Genomic DNA, 18,358 nt, shown 5'->3' on the forward strand with positions numbered 1-18,358 from the left:
GTTGATGCTCCAAACATCCAATTTTCTGGAAATTTTTGGCTTCGACGCTCGGACCACATGAAGCCTCGGGCAATAATACGAGACATTACGTACGTTACGGCGGGTCTCCCCTTAAGATGGTCTCCGCCGTCAACGGAGCCATATCATCTTGTTTCTCTGCTGCCTCGAGTGGGCATACGTCCCTGTTATGGACGCTGCTTCTTTCTCTTCCCTCCGATTGTAATCATTGGTCCCTCCGTCTCTGTCTGACCTTTCCCAATCATGACTGTAAGTGGTGGCTTCTCACTTCATCCCCCCTGGGAACGTCTCAATGGCAACCTTGTGAAAAGCTTCCCCCTCACTCTGCCACCACATGCCTTCCGCTGACCGAGGCACCCGATTCCCATTCATACAGGGTCGAGACTCTGATAAGGGGCATCGCTATGTTACGGCCCTGGACAATGCGCGTTGCCAGAATAAATGGGAAGAAGTTCCGGAGTTGATTCGGAAAGTCACCAAACATGCTCCGCAGAGAACATGTAATGCCAACTTGCCTTTCCCCGGAAATACTGGCCAGCCAGCAGATGGACTAATGGGGATGCCACAGGTCTCCTCGAAGTAGCCAGCGCTGAATACCAGCTGGCCTCACACCTTCAAAAGCATCCCTCCACCCCCCGCCCTTCCTCCGCCGCCGGTCTCCATGACCTGATTCCATCACTCCTATCCACCGTCAACCGGGCAGAAGGATCGAAGCAAGAAGTTTTCCAGGCGCAGGTCTGCTTGGGATGGGTACATTGGACTGTCAATGAGCTAGGCTTGGCAGCTGCCCGGTTTCCTCAAGATTTTGTAGAGGCCGTGAGTGAGCTCGAGCAGGCAGGGGAAGAGCTCTCGCCATGGACCAAGACATGCCTCGTCAAGGCGTGCTATCTCAAGGGTGCGTTTGCTCCACAGTGAAGATTTGAAGATGTGCACCTGCTAATCTATGATAGGTTCTGCACAGCGCATGACCTCCGACCCCGAAGGCGCCCTGGAGACCCTTCATTCGCTTACGCCATGGGTGAACAGTCAGCTCCAATCCCCTACAAACAGCGCCCAATTTCTCTACTGGTCTGAGAAACTATTGGGCCAAGGCGCCTCCCTGGCATGCGAGGAAGCCAGCAGAGACCTTGCCGCTGCTAATGCTCAAACGATAGCCACGACACTAGGTTTCTTCAGACTGTGGGCATCTCATCCTTCAGTCAAGCAAATGACCTTGCCTCAAGGCATGCTCATGGACGGCACTACCGAGCCTGTCTTGAAATCACCGACCTGGAAATCGTACTACAATCTGCTATCAAGTATTTTGCAACAGGGCCTGCCGTATTGCCCTCCTGCAAATGGACCTGGACGCCCGCAGCTCGCCAGTGAAATCCGACGCGTTGAGGGGCTTTGTGAAGCTAGCATTCTGCGCGAGACGAAATTCCCTACGGCTGATTCGAGCAACCCGGAAGTTGAGGCTTGGGTCGAACAAGTCATTCAGAACTGGGAGGTGCTCTGCGGTGCCGGTTGGTCAGACGAAGAGCTTGGAGAGGGTGGCCAGAATGCTGTCGGCAGGAATGTCCTTGATGTAAGTTCCAAGTTGAGGCACTGACGATGGAAAGCAACTTGCTGATAGTCATAGATTCTTTACCGCGCTGCTACCAAGACATACCACTCACACTTGATTTTGCGGCGTCTGTTCCACGTGCATTGTGCACTCGCGGACTATGATCTCGCTCTGAGAGCGCTCGAGTCATATATCGAAATTGTCACAAGTGCCAAAGAGCGGGCGGCAAAAGGAGCTGAGTCGGGAGATCTGGAAAATGACGGGATCCTTTTGCGCACCGTGTCGGAGGGTGTTACGATGCTGAGTTGCTTCGGCTCGGAAAAAGAGGCTGAGAAAGCAAAGGATCTCACATCTCTTCTGAAAGAGTTTACCGAGAAGCATGTACAGGATGATGAAGACCAAGGCATGACTCTCATTGTGCCTGAAACTAGCTCAACCCGCTCCCAAGCAGTCCCCCCATCCGACATCGCTGCAGCTTACAGAGGAATCGGCATCGGGCTTGCTAACTGGGCTTATTGGACTCCCGTGAATGAAGATCGCGACGACATCCGGGCAGAAGCTATTGACTACCTGGAGAGAAGCCTGGCCCCGGAGCTTGAAGACGAGTCTAACTGCTCCTCTCTATATACCCTGGCTGTTCTTCTAGCAGAGAATCGTGATCTAGATGGTGCCATCGACTACGTCAAGTCGGCGTTGACATCCGATGCACAGCACAAAACAGGTCAAGCCGATTTTGCTCGAGAAAGAGATCTGGTGCCCCTGTGGCATCTGCTTGCTCTCCTTCTCAGCGCGAAGCAGGACTTCGACATTGCCGAACGCTCGTGTGAAGCCGCATTTGAGCAGTTCCCTGCTACAGTGACGTCCCTCGCCCATAGCGACAGACGACCGCAGAAGCAGAATCACGCTGCTCAAGATCAGATCGCGGGCATCACTCATGAGCTTATCGAGAAGCTACGAGTCCGCGAGAAGGAGCGTATTATCGAGACCAGGATGACCCAGTTGGCGTTTGTTGAACTAGTTGAGGGCCCGGGAGCTGCTGTCAACCATAGCGACCAGCTCCTTAGTCTGTTCGCCACACTTTTCCACTCTCTGAACCTGGAAGATAACGAGAAGCCAAATACCAAGGCTGAGCAGGAGCACGAGCACCTTGTTCCCCCGAAAAGCTCTGCTGGGACTGTGAAAAGCCTCCGCGGCAGCATCTTTGGTCGCCACAAGGGACCTCGCGCTCCTGAAAGGAGGGCAGATTTTGGACAAGAGCCCAAGACAGATAACTCGACCTTTACAGATTCGGCCCCGGCAATACAGGTTACCGATGGGGAGAAGTCGGGGCTTAATGAGGGCACAGACTCACGTCAGGCCCGTAAGAGGAGCAATACCTTGAGAAAGGCAGATGCTGCTAACTCAAGCCATGTCAACGGCGATAGCGAGACTCAGGCTGGGCCTGAAGCTAGTAACCCTGTTCCAGACATGGTTGGACTAGCCGTGTCGGACGCAGCGGCCCAGCCCCAGAGCGCAAAGCAGCCATTGGGGCCTATGGCTCACAATATGAAGCACAACCAACCACCCGCTCCAGCCGGACATTCCAAGCAGCCACCGGAGCAGGATATCCGACTACCTACATCGTACGCCTTCGACACTCCCACCAGGGCGGTGACCAAGGTCCCACCTACTCAGGCCCAGAAGCATGGCCTGTGCATCCTCGTCAAGGTTTGGCTGCTTATTGCTGGGCTCTATCGCCGGGCATCATCTTTCGAGGATGCTCACGAGGCATGCGAGGAAGCAGCCAAACAGGTAACGCGCTTCGAAGCTCTTGTGGCGTCCCAAGAGACCTCCGCTAGAGCGTTCAGGGAGCGTGGATGGGGCGTCCCCAAGAGCACTGATGAACTATGGGCAGACGTGTATGCCGAGCGCGGTCTCCAGTCTATCGACCAGACTCGCCCGCATGAAGCGATGGAGCACTTCGAGACGGCGCTTCTCCATTATGCGGATCATCCGAAGGCAACTATTGGTTTGTCAAATCTGCTCCTCGACGTTTGGGAAGAGAAGATGCCTTTGCAGCCTCCCAAGCCCCGGCTTGATGCCGGCGTATCGACGCTGTCGCTGTTTCCGAGCAATTCTAGCAAACCATCATCTGAAGACGACGCGAAGCGGTCAAGTCAAGCGCAGAAGCCGCAGGCTAAGACCGTTCCGGATTCAGACGACGAAGAGCCCCGACTTCTGAACCGCATCGCGGCCCGCGAACGTGCCTTTGGGCTGTTGTCCGGGTTGACCAAGCGTGGCAGTGCGTGGGACAACTCCGAGGCGTGGTATGCACTCTCCCGCGCGTACGAGGCGGAAAGTCAGATCCAAAAGTTGAGGGATGTTCTGTGGTGGTGTGTCGAGCTCGAAGACCGACGCCCCATTCGTCACTGGTCCAACATCGGTTCGGGTATATACGTTCTCTGAATTATTGTATATACATCGTCAAGGGAGCTGTTTTGTGGCATTTGATTTGACATTTGGTTGCTGTGATACCTCGGTGATATCCTCATGTGCATAATTAGACTACGGACTACTGTATAGAACTGGCAGGTCAATGGGGATACTAATTGTGACAATCGCGATAGTTCAAACGGAAAGTAGGACATCTTTATTTATTTACACATCTTCGAACATGGTCTGATTTCTAGGCCAACGCTCTACCGAAATCTACCGGGGTGCCGCAACGGGAGTCCAGGCGGAGTACTTGGGGCGGGTACTGCACTCGTTAGCTTTCGATTTTTGATCCTGGCAATCACAAGGAAACTCACGTAGAGTAGGTCTTGAAAGCAGCACGGCTGAGGGTCAGGTTGGGCCTGTGCTCAGGCAGCTCCCAGCTGCGGACACCGGTCTGCATGATCTTGTCGGCAGTGGGGGGCGCATCCACCATGTAAGAGATCCAGGCGTGCCTAGCAAAGTTAGCACGTCGCATCTGGCAATCAATTGCGAGAAGCTCACCAGCCAGGCTCAAGCTGCGAGGGGTCGTATTCCTTCTCCTTGTAGTCGACCCAGCGGGTACGGACTGCGCAGGTCAGCAACAATCATTTACCCAGAAATAGCATCACCCACGAGGAAGCTCCTCCTCCATGTTCTCGAAGTACTTGTTGCCGTAGCGGTCAACACCGATCAAGGTACCGGCCTTGGTATCACCTAGAATCGCAGGGCGTTAGTCTAACTACCATAACCACCTGCCAGCAATCCACTCACCAATGTACTATTGCAGCAAATAGCACGTCTCGTCAGTATCCATTTCACTCCTTCATAAGCTTCTTCACTCCCAGCATTCGGCAGCATACCTGCATTTGGTGGCCATATTCCTGTGAGGGGATACAGTTAGCAACTCGTCCGTGATGCCCCCGGAAGAACCGTAAAAGATCTCACCTTGAAGCCAATCCGTCTCAGATTGCGCAGCGTCCGAAGAATGGTCGACATCTTGTGTGCAGAGCAGCGAAAGGGGCAGCAATGGCAAGTACTGAGAACAGGTCGGGTTCGACTTCGACTCTTGCGTCGCTCGCTTTCCGCCCGGAGGTCGAAGCCGCCCCAATCCGGTCTAGCGCGGATCGCTGTTTGCCGGGTTTGCAGCATCCGCTCGTCCTTCGATCTCAATATTTCTCGACTTTCTCCAATAGCACTCCGGCAATTACATTTGATTCCTTGTGGGTCTTCTGCTGCTACGCGCTCAGCTACTAGGGAGGGATCATGTTCGGACGAATTGGTGGTAACACCCTGCGATGTGCTGCGCGCAGACCAGCTGCCCGAAGAGTCCTACTATACGAGCGCAAATTCTCGGCCAACACCTGCCATGCCAGCTCCAGCTCGCCTGCGTCCTCTGTTGCGTCGCCGTTAGGGAGTATCACGACCGAGTTGGATCGGATCTCGCCGTGCTTCGAGGTGCCGGCGTCGCGGATCACGATTCTAGACTCCCCGGCTAACTTCTACAACACGCTCAAGGTACGGGGATATCTCGGACTTTCAACATGGTGGATTGCGACTAATCCTAGCATGTGCCAAACTACAGGACAAAATCAAAAAGGCTCGCAAGCGTATCTACCTTTCAACATTATACATCGGCAAGACGGAACATGACCTGATCGACACGTTGGATCAGGCTCTCGGGGCCAACCCCGAGCTCAAGGTCTCCATCCTCACGGATGCTCTACGAGGAACGCGCGAAACGCCCAACCCTTCATGTGCGTCGCTGCTGGCTTCTCTGGTTGAGAAATACGGTGCGGATAGAGTGGAAATCCGCATGTTCCACACCCCCAACCTGACCGGACTGAAGAAGAAATGGGTGCCTCGTCGGATCAACGAGGGCTGGGGTCTCCAGCACATGAAGCTGTACGGTTTTGACGAGGAGATCATCCTGTCAGGGTATGTGCGATGCTCCAGGATGACTACATAGACACTGACAGCAACCCAGAGCCAATCTCTCTAGCGAATACTTCACGAGCCGCATAGACCGGTATCACGTCTTCCACTCCAAGGAACTGACCGACTACTACGCCGGCATTCACAATGCAGTATGCAGTCTCAGCTTCCAAGTCCTCCCCGACTCTCAAAACGCCGCTGGCTACCTCCTCAACTGGCCCGCATCAAACGGCGCGCCTTCACCTCTCGACCAACCCGAGGACTTCATCGCCTACTCATCCACCGTCCTGAACCCGCTCATCCAGCCCTCAAAGAACCAGTCCACCCTGCCCCCCAAATCCCCCGACCAGACCTACATCTACCCCGTCGCGCAATTCACCTCTCTCTTCAAACCCAACGACACCTCGACCGAATTCCCCGCCGTGACCACCATCCTCCGTCTCCTGTCTACCTCGCCCGCCTTCTCCGGAGCCCGCTGGCTCTTCACAGCCGGCTACTTCAACATCCACCCCGTCCTCTCCTCCCTCCTCATCGCCAGCACCTCCGCCTCCCACACAGACTCCACCACCCGAGGCACTGTCCTAACCGCCTCCCCCTGGGCCAACGGCTTCTACGGCTCCCCCGGTATTTCCGGCATGCTGCCGGCCGCATACACGCACCTGTCCGCGCGGTTCCTCGACCGTGTCGCCGACGCCCAGCGCACCAACTCCATCCAGCTGAAGGAATGGCGCCGCGGCACTGTCGGCCAGCCCGGTGGCTGGACCTACCATGCCAAGGGCCTCTGGATTACCCTCCCCAAGGAGGAACACCCCAGTCTGACCTTCGTGGGGAGCAGTAACTACACGAAACGCAGCTACAGTCTGGACCTGGAGGTGGGGGCGCTCGTCGTCACGGGTGATGCGGAGCTAAAGCGCAAGTTGGGCGCTGAGACAGAGCGGCTGCAGGAGGATGCGAAGGCCATTTCGCGGGAGGATTTGAGGAGAACGGAGAGAAGGGTGAGTTGGAGGGTTAGGTTGGCGATGTGGATCGTCGAGAAGGTGGGTGGGGCGTTATAGTATACTACCTTTGAGTTGTTTATGTGTAATATGATGTATTTGATAGATAGATAGATAGTATACCCCGTGTATAATTGTATCGAATGTACAGTATGGGATGGAAGTTACATCCTACAACCTATATCATTATAGTTCTTCAGAAGGCTGGAATCAAGTTAATGAGCGTCAAGGCTCTCAATATCATTGCGGATTTGACGGGGCGCATGCCGTATTTCCCCTATGCTGCGGAGTCTCAGAAGAAGACATGGCCAGTATATCAACTATAAAAAGATAATGCGGTCTTATTCTAACTTGGTATGATTCGCGCAATGATCCTTATGCCTGTGAACTTATCCCTTCGTTAGGGCTCTCGGATGTGTGAGTGGAGTTGTTTTGTTTTTGTTTTTGGAACCCTGTACGGCCATTGTCTACTCTTCTGCTCTAGAAGCAGATCATCTTTTGGATACTATGCAATAATTATTTGGGTATACTTGCGCGAATGTTTCGAGTCCCTGCCCGGTTGCGAAGAACTAGTAAGCTGACTGGGGATACTGATCTTTGTTGGTTGTCCAGGAAAGCTATGGTGTATATGAACCCAAAACTTTTATATGAAGAGAAAAGTGCTAGATAGTCTATCACCAGGCAAGAAATGCAATCATCTCACGCACACATGCACACCCTAACGCCAATCCCGCATTTTTATTCCCACCAAATGATAGATAAATTGGTATCGTTGCAATCATTCAAGCATACCCATCACTCACATCCCACCCACTCAGAATCCACTACGCCCTCCCCGACACCTTCCCAGGAACCCTAGCAGGGCCCAATCCTTGCCGAACCTCATCCAGCATGCGAATACCAATCGCCTCGTTACCGTTCTTTCCGCGCTTCGCCTTAGCGCCCTTCCGCTTAGCCTGGGCACTCGTCTTGTCGTCCCACCCGGCGAGGAAGTCATCCATGATGTTGTTGAAGTTGTGGGAAGGACGAACAGCCTCGCCGTTCGCATCAACGAGACTCGGTGCCTGGGACGAGGCAGTCGAAATGCCCGACACGGCACTCATACCGGTCATGCCGGTCATTCCACTGACCATGGACATGTTGTCGTCGAACTCGTCCTCCTCGTCGAGGGAGTAGAGGGCCTCGACGCGCTCGAAGCGGTCGTCCAGGAGACGGTGGCCCTCTGTACGGGCAAGGGCGGACGAAGTCATGGAGTAGGCGGAGGGGTTAGTGAGGGCGCCCTTGCGCTTCTTGCGGCGGATGGGAGTTCCTCCGACGGTGAAGACGGTCGAGGCGAGGGTGCTGCCCTGCTGGGAGGGGACGACGCTGGGAGGAGCGGCGGGGGCTGCTTTGCCGGACTTGGCATCTTTCTTGAACTTGGCGAATTCGCGCATCCAGCCTTGGTCTTCGGGGTGCATGTCGGGCGCGGGCTCGTTGTGTTCGGGAAGCTCGCCGGGCTGGTCCTCATGCTCAGAGTCTTGGTAGCGGGCCTTTGCAGCTGTGGTGTCCATCTGCACAGGGGCCTTTTCTGTCGCATCGGACTCCCATCCATCGTCTTCTTCTTCGACGTCGTCGAAGAGAGTATCTTCCCAATCACCCGGGTCCATTTCCTCTGCCCGCGTAGTCAACTGACCGAAGACATCCTCCTCGTCGTCCTCGTCCACGAACTCCTCGTCCTCGAGCGCCTCCAGGGCCTCGCGCAACCGCGGGTCCATGTCCGGCTGGAATCCCGCAATGGCATCGGGCACGTTCTGCTGGTCCTGGTAGGTGGGTTTGCGCACGTAGGAAGACGCCGTCGAGCGCATGTCGTAGCTGTACATGCTTTCGGTGCCACCGAACTCGCTCCGTCCATCGTCCAGCGAGACCTGTTTCAAAGCGTCCTCCAACTTCAGTCCTTTGCCCTTGTCCTTGCCCTTCGTCTTGGCCTCGACGAAGTAAGCGTCGCCGGCGCCGGTGCCGAGCTCGCGCAAGTGCTGCATGTAGTCGTATTGCGAGTCATCGTAGAAAATGCCATAATTGGCAGCTTCACCTTCGTTTTTGCGCGCGGCTCCTCCAAAGGTTTGGTTTAGGTCGGCAAGACTTTGGCCGCGGTGCTTAGAGGCGGAGGAAGATTCACTTGGGGCGTTTTTGGGGGGTCCGTAGACGGGGTGCAGAACGCGGTCGTCGGCGGAGGGGTCGTGAATGAGAGGGTCATGTTGGGAACGGTGGAAGAGTTGATAGGTCGTTGCTTGTTTCTTGTCACTGTGGGTTGGGTGGGTTAGTTGGGTACATAGATTGATTGTATGGGGGGGGGGTATGGAGGGTATGGAGGGACAACGTACATCCACTGCTTCCGGGGAGGCATTTTGGGCGGTAACCGGTAATCCGGGAGAGATACTCAGGGAAAAAGAGAGGAGGGAGGGATATAGTTGTGGTGGTGAGAAAGAAGCTCAAGGATGAACATTAAATGTTGGACTGAATTTCGGCAGAAAAATCGCGGTCGTGGGATGGTCACGTGCCGCTTATCGCGAAGGGTCCTCACCACCGCTACTGCTGATGCTGTAGTATTTTAGTACATGGAGAGTAAATCCAATTAGAATTGTATTCTTCTATATCTAAATTCTACCTACTTTCTATCCGAAACAAATCGTGCAGTCTCTTGGACGAACGCAGAAAGTGCTGAGTCAGCCTTATCTTATCCGCGCGGGGTTCGACGAAAATTGCCCGATTGGGTTTTTATCAAACCTTTCTTAATAATCTTCTTTCACTTCTTCTCTTCTTTAACCTCCACCATCCCTGGTGTCTCTCCCTCTCAGTCATCCCCAGGTACAGAGACAACCGTCACCATGGTGCTTGCTAAATCCAAAAACTCCGTCGGGCTGGGCAACAGCCTGATGAACGACCGTTTCGGCAAAGGCAAGGCCTCCAATTTGAAAAAGGCCTCGCACAATGCCGGTATTGCCCGCAAGAACGAAAAGGGCGAGACCTACATCACCAACGCTCCCACCGAAGCCGCCTGGGTGAAGATGCGCAGTATCACCGAGCAGGCCGCCCTCGATGAGTTCCTCAGTACCGCCGAACTGGCCGGCACCGATTTCACCGCCGAGAAGATGAACAACGTCAAGATCATCCACACCGATCAGAAGAACCCCTACCTTCTGTCCGCAGCCGAAGAGAAGTCCGCCGTGAAGAAGCACAAGCAGAACAAGAACCGTTTGACCGTTCCCCGTCGGCCCAAGTGGGACCAGTCCACCACCCGCCAGCAACTGGAGTTGATGGAGCGCGAGAGTTTCCTGAACTGGCGTCGTGGACTGGCCGAGTTGCAGGAGAACCAGGATCTTTTGATGACTCCTTTCGAGCGCAACTTGGAGGTCTGGCGCCAGCTGTGGCGTGTCATCGAACGTTCCGACTTGGTTGTCCAGATTGTCGACGCCCGTAACCCGCTGCTCTACCGCTCCGAGGATCTGGAATGCTACGTCAAGGAGATCGACCCTAAGAAGCAGAACCTGCTGCTTGTTAACAAGGCCGACATGTTGACCGAGGCCCAGCGTGCCATGTGGGCCGACCACTTTGAGCGCCAGAACATCAGCTTCCGTTTCTTCTCCGCCCATCTGGCCAAGGAGCGCAACGAGCGCCTCCAGCAGGACCTCGACTCGGAGGACGAAAGCGAAGAGGACATTCCCGAGGAGGAACAGTTGGCCGAGGGTGCCAAGTCTCTGGATATCAAGGACGGCGAAGAGCCCCAGGAAGAGCACGACGGTGGTCTCGAACTCAACCCCAGCGCCAGCTCCAGCTCTTCCCGACGCACAGAGATTCTCAACGTCGAAGAACTCGAGGAGCTTTTCCTCTCCAACACCCCCGACACTCTGCCCGACAACGACACGCCCGAGGGCCAAGTCAAGAAGAAGACAACCATCGGTCTGGTCGGATACCCCAACGTCGGTAAATCCAGCACGATCAACGCACTGCTCGGTGCCAAGAAGGTCTCCGTTTCCGCCACCCCCGGTAAGACCAAGCACTTCCAGACACTCTACCTGTCTCCCGAGATTATGCTCTGCGATTGTCCCGGTCTCGTGTTCCCCAACTTCGCCACCACCAAGGCCGAGCTCGTCGTCAACGGTGTCCTCCCCATCGACCAGCAGCGCGAGTTCACCGGCCCCGCTGCCCTCGTCGCCCAGCGCATTCCTAAGCACTTTGTCGAGAACGTCTATGGCGTGAAGATCAACACCCGCCCCATCGAAGAAGGAGGAACTGGTATCCCCACGTCCCACGAACTTCTCCGCGCCTACGCCCGCGCCCGCGGTTTCGCCACCACTGGTCAGGGTCAGCCCGACGAGTCTCGCGCCGCCCGCTACATCCTCAAGGACTACGTCAACGGCAAGCTCCTCTTCTGTCACCCGCCGCCTGTGCCCGAAGGCAATGACCCCATCGACCCCATTGAATTCAACAAAGACCTCTACGACATGGCTCACCTGCCGGCCCGGCGACAAGCCCAACTCGCCAAGATGCTCCAAAACGAGGAGATCACCGATCCGGAATTGCTCGCCCTAATCAAGCCTGTTGAGAAGGGTGCGCGGTCCCGCAACCTCGACACGGGCTTCTTCGGCCCGGGTTCCAAGGGCTCTACGGGCCGTCTCACCCTTCCTTTCAATGCCCAGTACACGGACCAAGGCCAGGAAATGCGCAAGCATTTGACAGGTCGTAAGGAGCGCATGATGGTCGCTCTGGAGCGGGGAGTGGACGTCTCGGAGGTGAAGAGCGGTTCGTCAAAGAAGCATTTCAAGGCGAATAAGCGGCGGGCTAAGAAGGTGCGCAAGAACGCGATGGACGAGGATTATTAGCAGCTGCTCGCGGGCGAGTCTATATCCGGGTTTTCTTTTTTTGTTCGTTAGATAAGGTTGGCATGGGAAAAGTTAGGTTTCATTACACGATGACTATGGGATTAGGTATGGCGTACTTAAACACGAGTTAGTACGTGGATATGGAGGGATAGAGGGAAGGAGGGAGATGATGACGTTTCGTTATATCCATTGATGTTATTTAGAGCAGTCCTAATTATCAGGACGGTGCATGATGAATATGATTCATGAGACTTTGCATGCAAATCTTCAAACAATACTAATCATCCTATACCAACCAACAATAAACCACCCAAAAAAAAAATACTCAACAACCTCTTTACAACCGACTCTTCCCCCCAGCAGCAACACTAACCCCCAACAACCTCTCCGCCTCCTCAGCCTGCCACTTCAACTTCCTCCTCACCTCCTCCTTCCTACTCTTATTCTCCCTCCGGCCCATCTGCAACAAATGCACCTCATCCGGCCCATCCGCAATCCTCAACGTCCTCACCCACGCCCACATATACGCCAACGGCGTATCCTGACAAACGCCCATGGCGCCATACGCCTGCACCGCGCGATCAATAACCCCGCACGCCATCGTCGGAACCATGACCTTAGCCTGAGCAATCTCCTTCAACGCGCTCTTCGCATCTCCCTGATCAATCTTAATCGCCGCATTCAACACAATCAACCGCGCCGCATCAATCTCAATCCGCGACTTAGCCACCCACTCCAGAATCACCCCATGCGAAGACAGATTCTGCCCGAACGGCTTCTTCCGCTCGTCGTTGATCCGCGCAATCATCCACTCCAGGGCCTTCTCAGCCGCCCCGATGGTCCGCATCGCGTGGTGGATACGTCCGGGACCCAGCCGGCCTTGGATGATCTCGAAGCCGCGGCCTTCGCCGAGGACGATGTTGGAGGCTGGCACCCGCACGTTCTTGAATGTGATGTGCCCGTGGCCGTGCGGGGCGTCGTCGTACCCGTACACGGTTAGCATCCGGTGCACCGTGATCCCTGGGGTGTTGTGCGCCGGCACCAGAATCACGGATTGTTGTTTGTATGGGTCTGGGTTCGAAGGGTCCGTCTTGCCCATGACGAGGTAGACGGCGCATCGCGGGTCGCCTGCGCCGGAGGACCACCATTTCTATATTACCAGCGTTAGCATATACCCTTTCTCCAGTATACATATAAAGTATAAGAGAAAAAAAAAACATACAGAACCATTAAGCACCCACTCATCCCCCTCCCTCCTAATCTCCAACTGAATATTAGTAGCATCACTACTGGCGACCTCCGGCTCCGTCATGAGGAACGCAGACCGGATCTTTCCCTCAAGGAGAGGCTCCAACCACTCCTTCTTCTGCTGCGCGTTACCATACTTGGCCAACACTTCCATGTTACCCGTGTCCGGGGCGGCGTTGTTCGTCGCCTCCGACGCAATCGTACTCTTGCCCAGGTACTCTGCCATCAGCCCGTACTCGAGGTTACTGAATCCAGCTCCCTGCGAGAAGTGGTTCTTGGGTAGGAACATGTTCCAGAGGCCTTGTTCGCGCGCCTTTTGTTTCAGCGTTTCCATGATCGCTGGGTAGGTCGACCAGCGTTGGGCGCCGGTGCCGAGTTGCGCGCGGAAGATGGGTTCCGACGGGATGCATTCTTTTTCGACGAATTGTTCGACCTATTAATTTATCAGTTGTTTTGTTTGGGGGGGGGGGGGGGGGGATGTAGCTGTGGGAAGGGAGGTATAGGGAGTATAGGTAGGTACGTACCTGGTCGAGGGTACGCTTGGCCCGATCGCTGACGAAGGGTTGGGCGATGACGGGGATGCGGGTGGAGGCGGACATGATGGATTACTACTTTTGTGGATACTAGACTTGAATTGATTGGAAGTAGGATGATAAGATATGATAGGAAGAAAAAAGAATGGAAGCGAAATAGGGAGGATGGGATTATAAGCTGAAGCAAGTAATGCGGAGAATCGAGGTTGCGGAGAAGCAGCCGACCGAACCTCGGCTGATCGGCCGATGAGTCAGCAGCAGCATATTCACGCATTGCATTCATTAACCATCCATAGTTATCAATATGAAAGAATTATCAATCAATGATTGACTGATCGATATGACAATAAAGCAGTAAGAAGTAAAGCGTAAGAAGAAAAGGAAGAAAAGCATAAAGCGTGGCCGAATCCCATATCGAGCCCTGATTTTCTCATAAACCCAATCAATCCAAACCCGAACCAACAAACACCACAACCGACCCAGAGCAAACCAATGCAGATTAAGAAAAACAACAGAAGCAATGAAATCACCCCGGTTACTGGATCATCATGAAATCAGAGTACTGCGACCGGCGCAAACACCGACAGATGTATCCCATTTTACCCGGAGACGATCTGATAAATCATGCCTCGGTGTTTTCTTTCTGGGCCGACGACTGCTGTTCGAAATTCTTCTTGCCGAGCTTGGCGAAGAGGGACTGGGGTTTGCCGGCACTACACACGGTTTATTAGTATCATCTTCAATCAGTGATCAATAGGAAGTACGGAGCATACTTCTTAAACCGCTTGCCCTTCAAATCACTCAACTTCTTGGAGCACGGACTCATGATATCATCCGAGGGAGAGACGTAGCTTGCTTGGTTCCTTTACGACAGTCAACATCCGTAAACACATGCACATCTGGTGATTGATACTCACTTATCGCCATTCTCCAGCTTGCCCTGCAACACCTGACGATGATATTCCATCGAGTTGATCTTGGCGGGGGCGGCCTTGAGCTCGTTCAACTTCTCCGTGTCTTGAGCGAGGTGGGTGTTGGTGCGGTCGGTGAGGGGGTGGGAGTCCATTTTGATTGTTCCTTTGTGTTTTCGGGATATCTTTCTGATGAGAGAGGTATCTGGTTCTGGATATGAGGAACAAGTAGTCTTGTAGTAGCAGAGATGTGGAGGAAGAGTCAGTGGAAGTCAGTGGGAGGGAAGAGGATAAGAATCGAAGGCAAGAAAAACCCGTCGATTGTTGTCATGGCAACCACCTCCATTACCACCACCCGAAGATGTCATTCATTGTCTATTCACTTAGATAGTAAGTAGTTAAGTACATCATTTGTATCAATTATCTGTCCATTCAATAATAACTGTAAATGGTTTGGGTATATACATCGTCTCATCATGTCGCGTAGCTGTACTCCGTACTCCTCTACAATATGTGTACATACAAACATACATATTCCGTGCATCCCCCCTGCACTCTATCCGGTGTCACCAGCTGCCGCCGTGACCAACACATTTACACTTTCCCCAGGAATGACGGCCGGCTCGTCACTTAGTCAAATAAGCTCTTCTGCAGCTGTTGGCCTGGAAACACGCGGCCGAGACATCGCCACCGCGCTGAACCTGCAGCCAGAATGCAACCCGTCTGTCATGTCGGGCTCCACATGCCACGACCGCATCATCACTAGGTCTCGGCCACCGCGGCATTCCGTCCATGAGACACGGGTGACTCGCCCGAGCTAGATAATTCTTCAATAGACTCCTCGCCTCCCTTGAGGTCAGGCGGACTACTGCGCGATCGGACTGGTGGCGCCACCTCCGGCAGTGCCAACGAGTTCCCCCTGTGGTTCTCTGCCTCCTCCGACGAGCTCATCACATCAGAGACAGGTGTCGGTGGAGAGTATGCCAGTGTGGGACTAATCGGCCCATCTTCCTGGGAATCCTCGGACAGGTTGCGTCGGTGGCCGCCCGCGCGCCGTCCCGACGACGTCGGGCTCACAGACGGCGACCCAAACGGAGGTGATGACGACCGCAGGCTGTACGACCGCGACACCATGTTTTGCATGCTTGGCAATTCAATGTAGCTGCTGACTGCGCCGCGCGAGAAGAGCACCAGTCCGAAGCAGAACAGGATCATGATGCTCTGGATGACGGCCACCCGCTTCTGGAAGACCAGTTCATCAGCGAGGACGCCCAGCTGCGCGCTGAGCGAATGCACCTCCTGATGGTACTGGATGCGCTGGTGCTCAAATTCGAGTGCTACGCTCTTCCAGACATTGTCATACTGCTCGCGGAATTGCTTCAGTTCATGAAGCACCGTCACGTTCAATTGCTCCAAGAACGTCGATGTCTTGGCCAGCTGTCGTTTCTCAACCTTGTTAAATGCGTCGCGCAAGATCCGCGACTGCTCTTCGATGTACAGTAGTGAAAGACTGGAGTTGGATTCCAACATTTGTAGTCGCTTATTCACGGACTTGAAGAATGACTCTTGCGTAGTCGGGTTCGCAGAAGGAGGCTGCGTTGCTGTTGACCGCGTTGTCTCCGCGGCTACGCTTTGCTCTTCCTTGGTGAAGCCAGTAGACCGGCTATCGGCTTCACCTTGCGATGTAGTTTCTGGACCTGCCGTTGTAGCAGACGAAGGTGCCGAGTCAACATTCGGGCTGACAGTCACTTTCTGCTCCCCTGCCTCCTTGGCCGGAGCTTCGTTACCAACAGACGCAGTATCGTCGCCCTTGGGAGGCGCAGCGTCAGTAGCTGGCGGGCGATTGAGAGACGTCTGAGTCCCTTCAGCCCCAGCAGCTGGCGAGTCATGAATACTACATGTCTCAAGCACCCCCAGAAGCTGCGTCATGACCGTCTCATCAAGGACCGGACCGGGGTTAGGGCAAGTCTCCGGCGTCTGCTCTTCCACCTTCTGCCCAGCCGTGCCTGCTGCAGGTGCAACATCCACCGTAGGGATTGTCTCTATCTCAGCAGCCGCCGGTGCGGGCTCGGGCTCTTCATCAGCCACCACATCGTCTGTCCGACTAACCTCCCCATCATGCTTATACTCCTCCAGCATCGTCGTTCCATGCACGCGAATCAAGCTAAGCGGACAAAAGAACTCATTCCCATAATGCGTGAGAAACTCGATCTTGACATACCGCGCCCAAATAAGCGGATTCTCCACCGCAAACGCCTGAACCTCGCGCGTATTCCTCGCCTCGTAGATCCCCAGCTCGCGCCACTGGTCCAACTTCGCCGGATACCGATCCGACACACTGACGCGAAAGGTGTGGAAGATGGAGCTGAAAAACTCATAGTTGGCCAACACCACCGTATCAACCAGAATGTCATCACACAGCTCCAAAATCAAGAACTTGTTGTTAGCCCGACACTCATTGAGCATATAGCTATCCTTGTTCTCAATCAACACCGACGACGACCCCGTACACTCTGGATTCGTCTTCAGCACCGTCGCAGCGCAATCAAACGACGCATAATTGAACCTTTCTTTACACGTGGTCCCCGCATCCTTCGACCTCGACACACCCCCAGCCGGCGGCACACCCTGCGCCAGTGACTCCACATCCCCAACGGAACCCCCCTCCTCAGTGGTACCCCCAGTCGACACACGAGCCCCCCAAGACGTCGGCTTCGCCGCCTCCGGCGTATCAGCCCCAAAGCCACCGAAATCCAACTCAATCTCAACATCCTCACCCAGCGAATCCAACGCATTATTAATCCCCGTCGGACGCCGCCTCCCTTCCTTCCCAGCAGCAGCAGCGCCGCGCGCGCCCACATTCTCCGCAGACTGGCCAACCTTGGCCAGATTCTGCTTCTTCCAATCCTCGAACGACAAGAAATTCGCATTATCGAGCGGCGACTCGGTATCGAGCTCATGGTCGGGCCGCGCACTGCTCTCGGAAGAAGCAGCCATGGAAACAGACACAACGGAGAGCGTCTCCTCAGGTGCTTTCAGCAACGGTTGTTGTTGTGCCGCGGAGAGAGAAGTAGCCGGGTCCGCTTCCCATCGCGTCTCCGGACACTGAGGCCACTGGATGAACTCGGCTTCGGCGACTTGCCAACTCGGCGCGGGACATATCGTCTGACTGGGGTCTGCGGTTGTGCCGTCAATCCAGGTGGAGATTAAAGTCATCCAGGGAATCCATTGTGTGGCGGTCCAGCTGGTGGTCATTTTTGACCGGGACTGTGTCGCAATGCGACCTTTCTTTCTTTCTTTTCTGTCTGTCTGTCTTCCGGACAAGTAGCACGTAAGATAGGATAGTAGGCCGGTGTGATTATTATGATGATGTATTTCGGGCAAGATTCATTGCGCTATGTACTGTAGGGACTGGTGTGTGTATGTAGTAGCTATTATAGACTGGAGGGGAGGGAGGGAAAGAAAGCGAAGACAATAATAAAGTTAGTTCGCTCCTTATCAGTAGGCGGCGCGACCCTTTCAGGGGATCGTAATCACGGATCAGAAGAAGATCCGAGGATAATGAAGGGTTGAAACAACCCCCGGGAAATCGAAGGATGTCGGAAAAGTAGGTAGTACAAGTCGCGCAAGAGGCCACGCGCCAGAAACACCGCCTCTTTGCTCACCGGGTGTGAGATGGCGTTGTCGCGCGAAGATAGATTAGTTGAGGGAGAGTGTCTTTCTCCATTCTTTCCCGCGGCGGTCTGGAACGGAGACCTGCCACCGCCTTCTCTCCCGCCACTGGCACTAAACATAGTGGCATCATTCGCTACTAACTAACTACTACTGACTAGACTATACTAGGAGGTGACGGGGACAAACC

At 54.5% G+C, this 18,358-nt stretch overlaps 6 protein-coding genes across 6 annotated transcripts; 3 read left to right on the top strand and 3 right to left on the bottom strand.

Moving 5' to 3' along the window:
- Positions 1–2: 2 nt before the first annotated feature.
- Positions 3–4,197, top strand: BO85DRAFT_42106 (putative filamentation protein (Rhf1)). Its single transcript, XM_025657917.1, has 5 exons — positions 3–267; positions 395–518; positions 587–913; positions 969–1,585; positions 1,640–4,197. The coding sequence occupies exons 1-5, from the start codon at positions 262–264 to the stop codon at positions 4,007–4,009; spliced, it is 3,444 nt and encodes a 1,147-aa protein (XP_025514755.1). The 5' UTR covers positions 3–261; the 3' UTR covers positions 4,010–4,197.
- On the bottom strand, positions 3,931–5,062 carry BO85DRAFT_469493 (complex I NDUFA12 subunit family protein). Its single transcript, XM_025662334.1, has 7 exons — positions 4,964–5,062; positions 4,879–4,899; positions 4,790–4,796; positions 4,652–4,732; positions 4,541–4,604; positions 4,354–4,491; positions 3,931–4,301 (listed from the first exon to the last, which is right to left on the bottom strand). The coding sequence occupies exons 1-7, from the start codon at positions 5,012–5,014 to the stop codon at positions 4,253–4,255; spliced, it is 411 nt and encodes a 136-aa protein (XP_025514756.1). The 5' UTR covers positions 5,015–5,062; the 3' UTR covers positions 3,931–4,252.
- A 164-nt stretch (positions 5,063–5,226) lies between these two features.
- BO85DRAFT_520935 (CDP-diacylglycerol--glycerol-3-phosphate 3-phosphatidyltransferase) lies at positions 5,227–7,130 on the top strand. Its single transcript, XM_025665177.1, has 3 exons — positions 5,227–5,533; positions 5,601–5,953; positions 6,003–7,130. The coding sequence occupies exons 1-3, from the start codon at positions 5,282–5,284 to the stop codon at positions 7,003–7,005; spliced, it is 1,608 nt and encodes a 535-aa protein (XP_025514757.1). The 5' UTR covers positions 5,227–5,281; the 3' UTR covers positions 7,006–7,130.
- Positions 7,131–7,523: 393 nt separating this feature from the next.
- On the bottom strand, positions 7,524–9,534 carry BO85DRAFT_422821 (ribosome biogenesis protein LTV1). Its single transcript, XM_025657989.1, has 2 exons — positions 9,306–9,534; positions 7,524–9,225 (listed from the first exon to the last, which is right to left on the bottom strand). Exons 1-2 carry the CDS (start codon positions 9,326–9,328, stop codon positions 7,770–7,772), a joined length of 1,479 nt encoding a protein of 492 aa, XP_025514758.1. The 5' UTR covers positions 9,329–9,534; the 3' UTR covers positions 7,524–7,769.
- A 213-nt stretch (positions 9,535–9,747) lies between these two features.
- On the top strand, positions 9,748–12,257 carry BO85DRAFT_450228 (ribosome biogenesis GTPase LSG1). The gene has a single exon (XM_025660330.1). The coding sequence runs from the start codon at positions 9,810–9,812 to the stop codon at positions 11,802–11,804; it is 1,995 nt and encodes a 664-aa protein (XP_025514759.1). The 5' UTR covers positions 9,748–9,809; the 3' UTR covers positions 11,805–12,257.
- Positions 12,142–17,751, bottom strand: BO85DRAFT_460196 (Sad1/UNC domain protein; the record flags this gene model as incomplete). Its single annotated transcript, XM_025661701.1, has 6 exons — positions 12,142–12,954; positions 13,027–13,485; positions 13,677–13,680; positions 14,359–14,448; positions 14,503–14,561; positions 15,274–17,751. 6 exons carry the CDS (start codon positions 17,749–17,751, stop codon positions 12,142–12,144), a joined length of 3,903 nt encoding a protein of 1,300 aa, XP_025514760.1.
- Between the last annotated feature and the right edge of the window lie 607 nt (positions 17,752–18,358).

This window comes from Aspergillus piperis (genome assembly GCF_003184755.1).
Source record: "Aspergillus piperis CBS 112811 unplaced genomic scaffold BO85scaffold_11, whole genome shotgun sequence".
Lineage (NCBI taxonomy): Eukaryota > Fungi > Ascomycota > Eurotiomycetes > Eurotiales > Aspergillaceae > Aspergillus > Aspergillus piperis.

Excerpts from the sequence above, each read along its gene's own strand:
- BO85DRAFT_422821 (XM_025657989.1), bottom strand. The coding sequence starts at position 9,328 with ATGCCTCCCCGGAAGCAGTGGAT. Across the intron at positions 9,226-9,305 it reads CCTCCCCGGAAGCAGTGGAT|TGACAAGAAACAAGCAACGA; the intron begins GTACGTTGTCCC and ends CCCAACCCACAG.
- BO85DRAFT_520935 (XM_025665177.1), top strand. The coding sequence starts at position 5,282 with ATGTTCGGACGAATTGGTGGTAACACCCTGCGATGTGCTGCGCGCAGA. Across the intron at positions 5,534-5,600 it reads ACTTCTACAACACGCTCAAG|GACAAAATCAAAAAGGCTCG; the intron begins GTACGGGGATAT and ends GCCAAACTACAG. Across the intron at positions 5,954-6,002 it reads GAGGAGATCATCCTGTCAGG|AGCCAATCTCTCTAGCGAAT; the intron begins GTATGTGCGATG and ends ACAGCAACCCAG.
- BO85DRAFT_450228 (XM_025660330.1), top strand. The coding sequence starts at position 9,810 with ATGGTGCTTGCTAAATCCAAAAACTCCGTCGGGCTGGGCAACAGCCTG.
- BO85DRAFT_42106 (XM_025657917.1), top strand. Across the intron at positions 519-586 it reads ACATGCTCCGCAGAGAACAT|GTCTCCTCGAAGTAGCCAGC; the intron begins GTAATGCCAACT and ends GGGATGCCACAG. Across the intron at positions 1,586-1,639 it reads TCGGCAGGAATGTCCTTGAT|ATTCTTTACCGCGCTGCTAC; the intron begins GTAAGTTCCAAG and ends TGATAGTCATAG.
- BO85DRAFT_469493 (XM_025662334.1), bottom strand. The coding sequence starts at position 5,014 with ATGTCGACCATTCTTCGGACGCTGCGCAATCTGAGACGGATTGGCTTC. Across the intron at positions 4,900-4,963 it reads TGAGACGGATTGGCTTCAAG|GAATATGGCCACCAAATGCA; the intron begins GTGAGATCTTTT and ends ATCCCCTCACAG. Across the intron at positions 4,302-4,353 it reads GCTTTCAAGACCTACTCTAC|TACCCGCCCCAAGTACTCCG; the intron begins GTGAGTTTCCTT and ends TAACGAGTGCAG.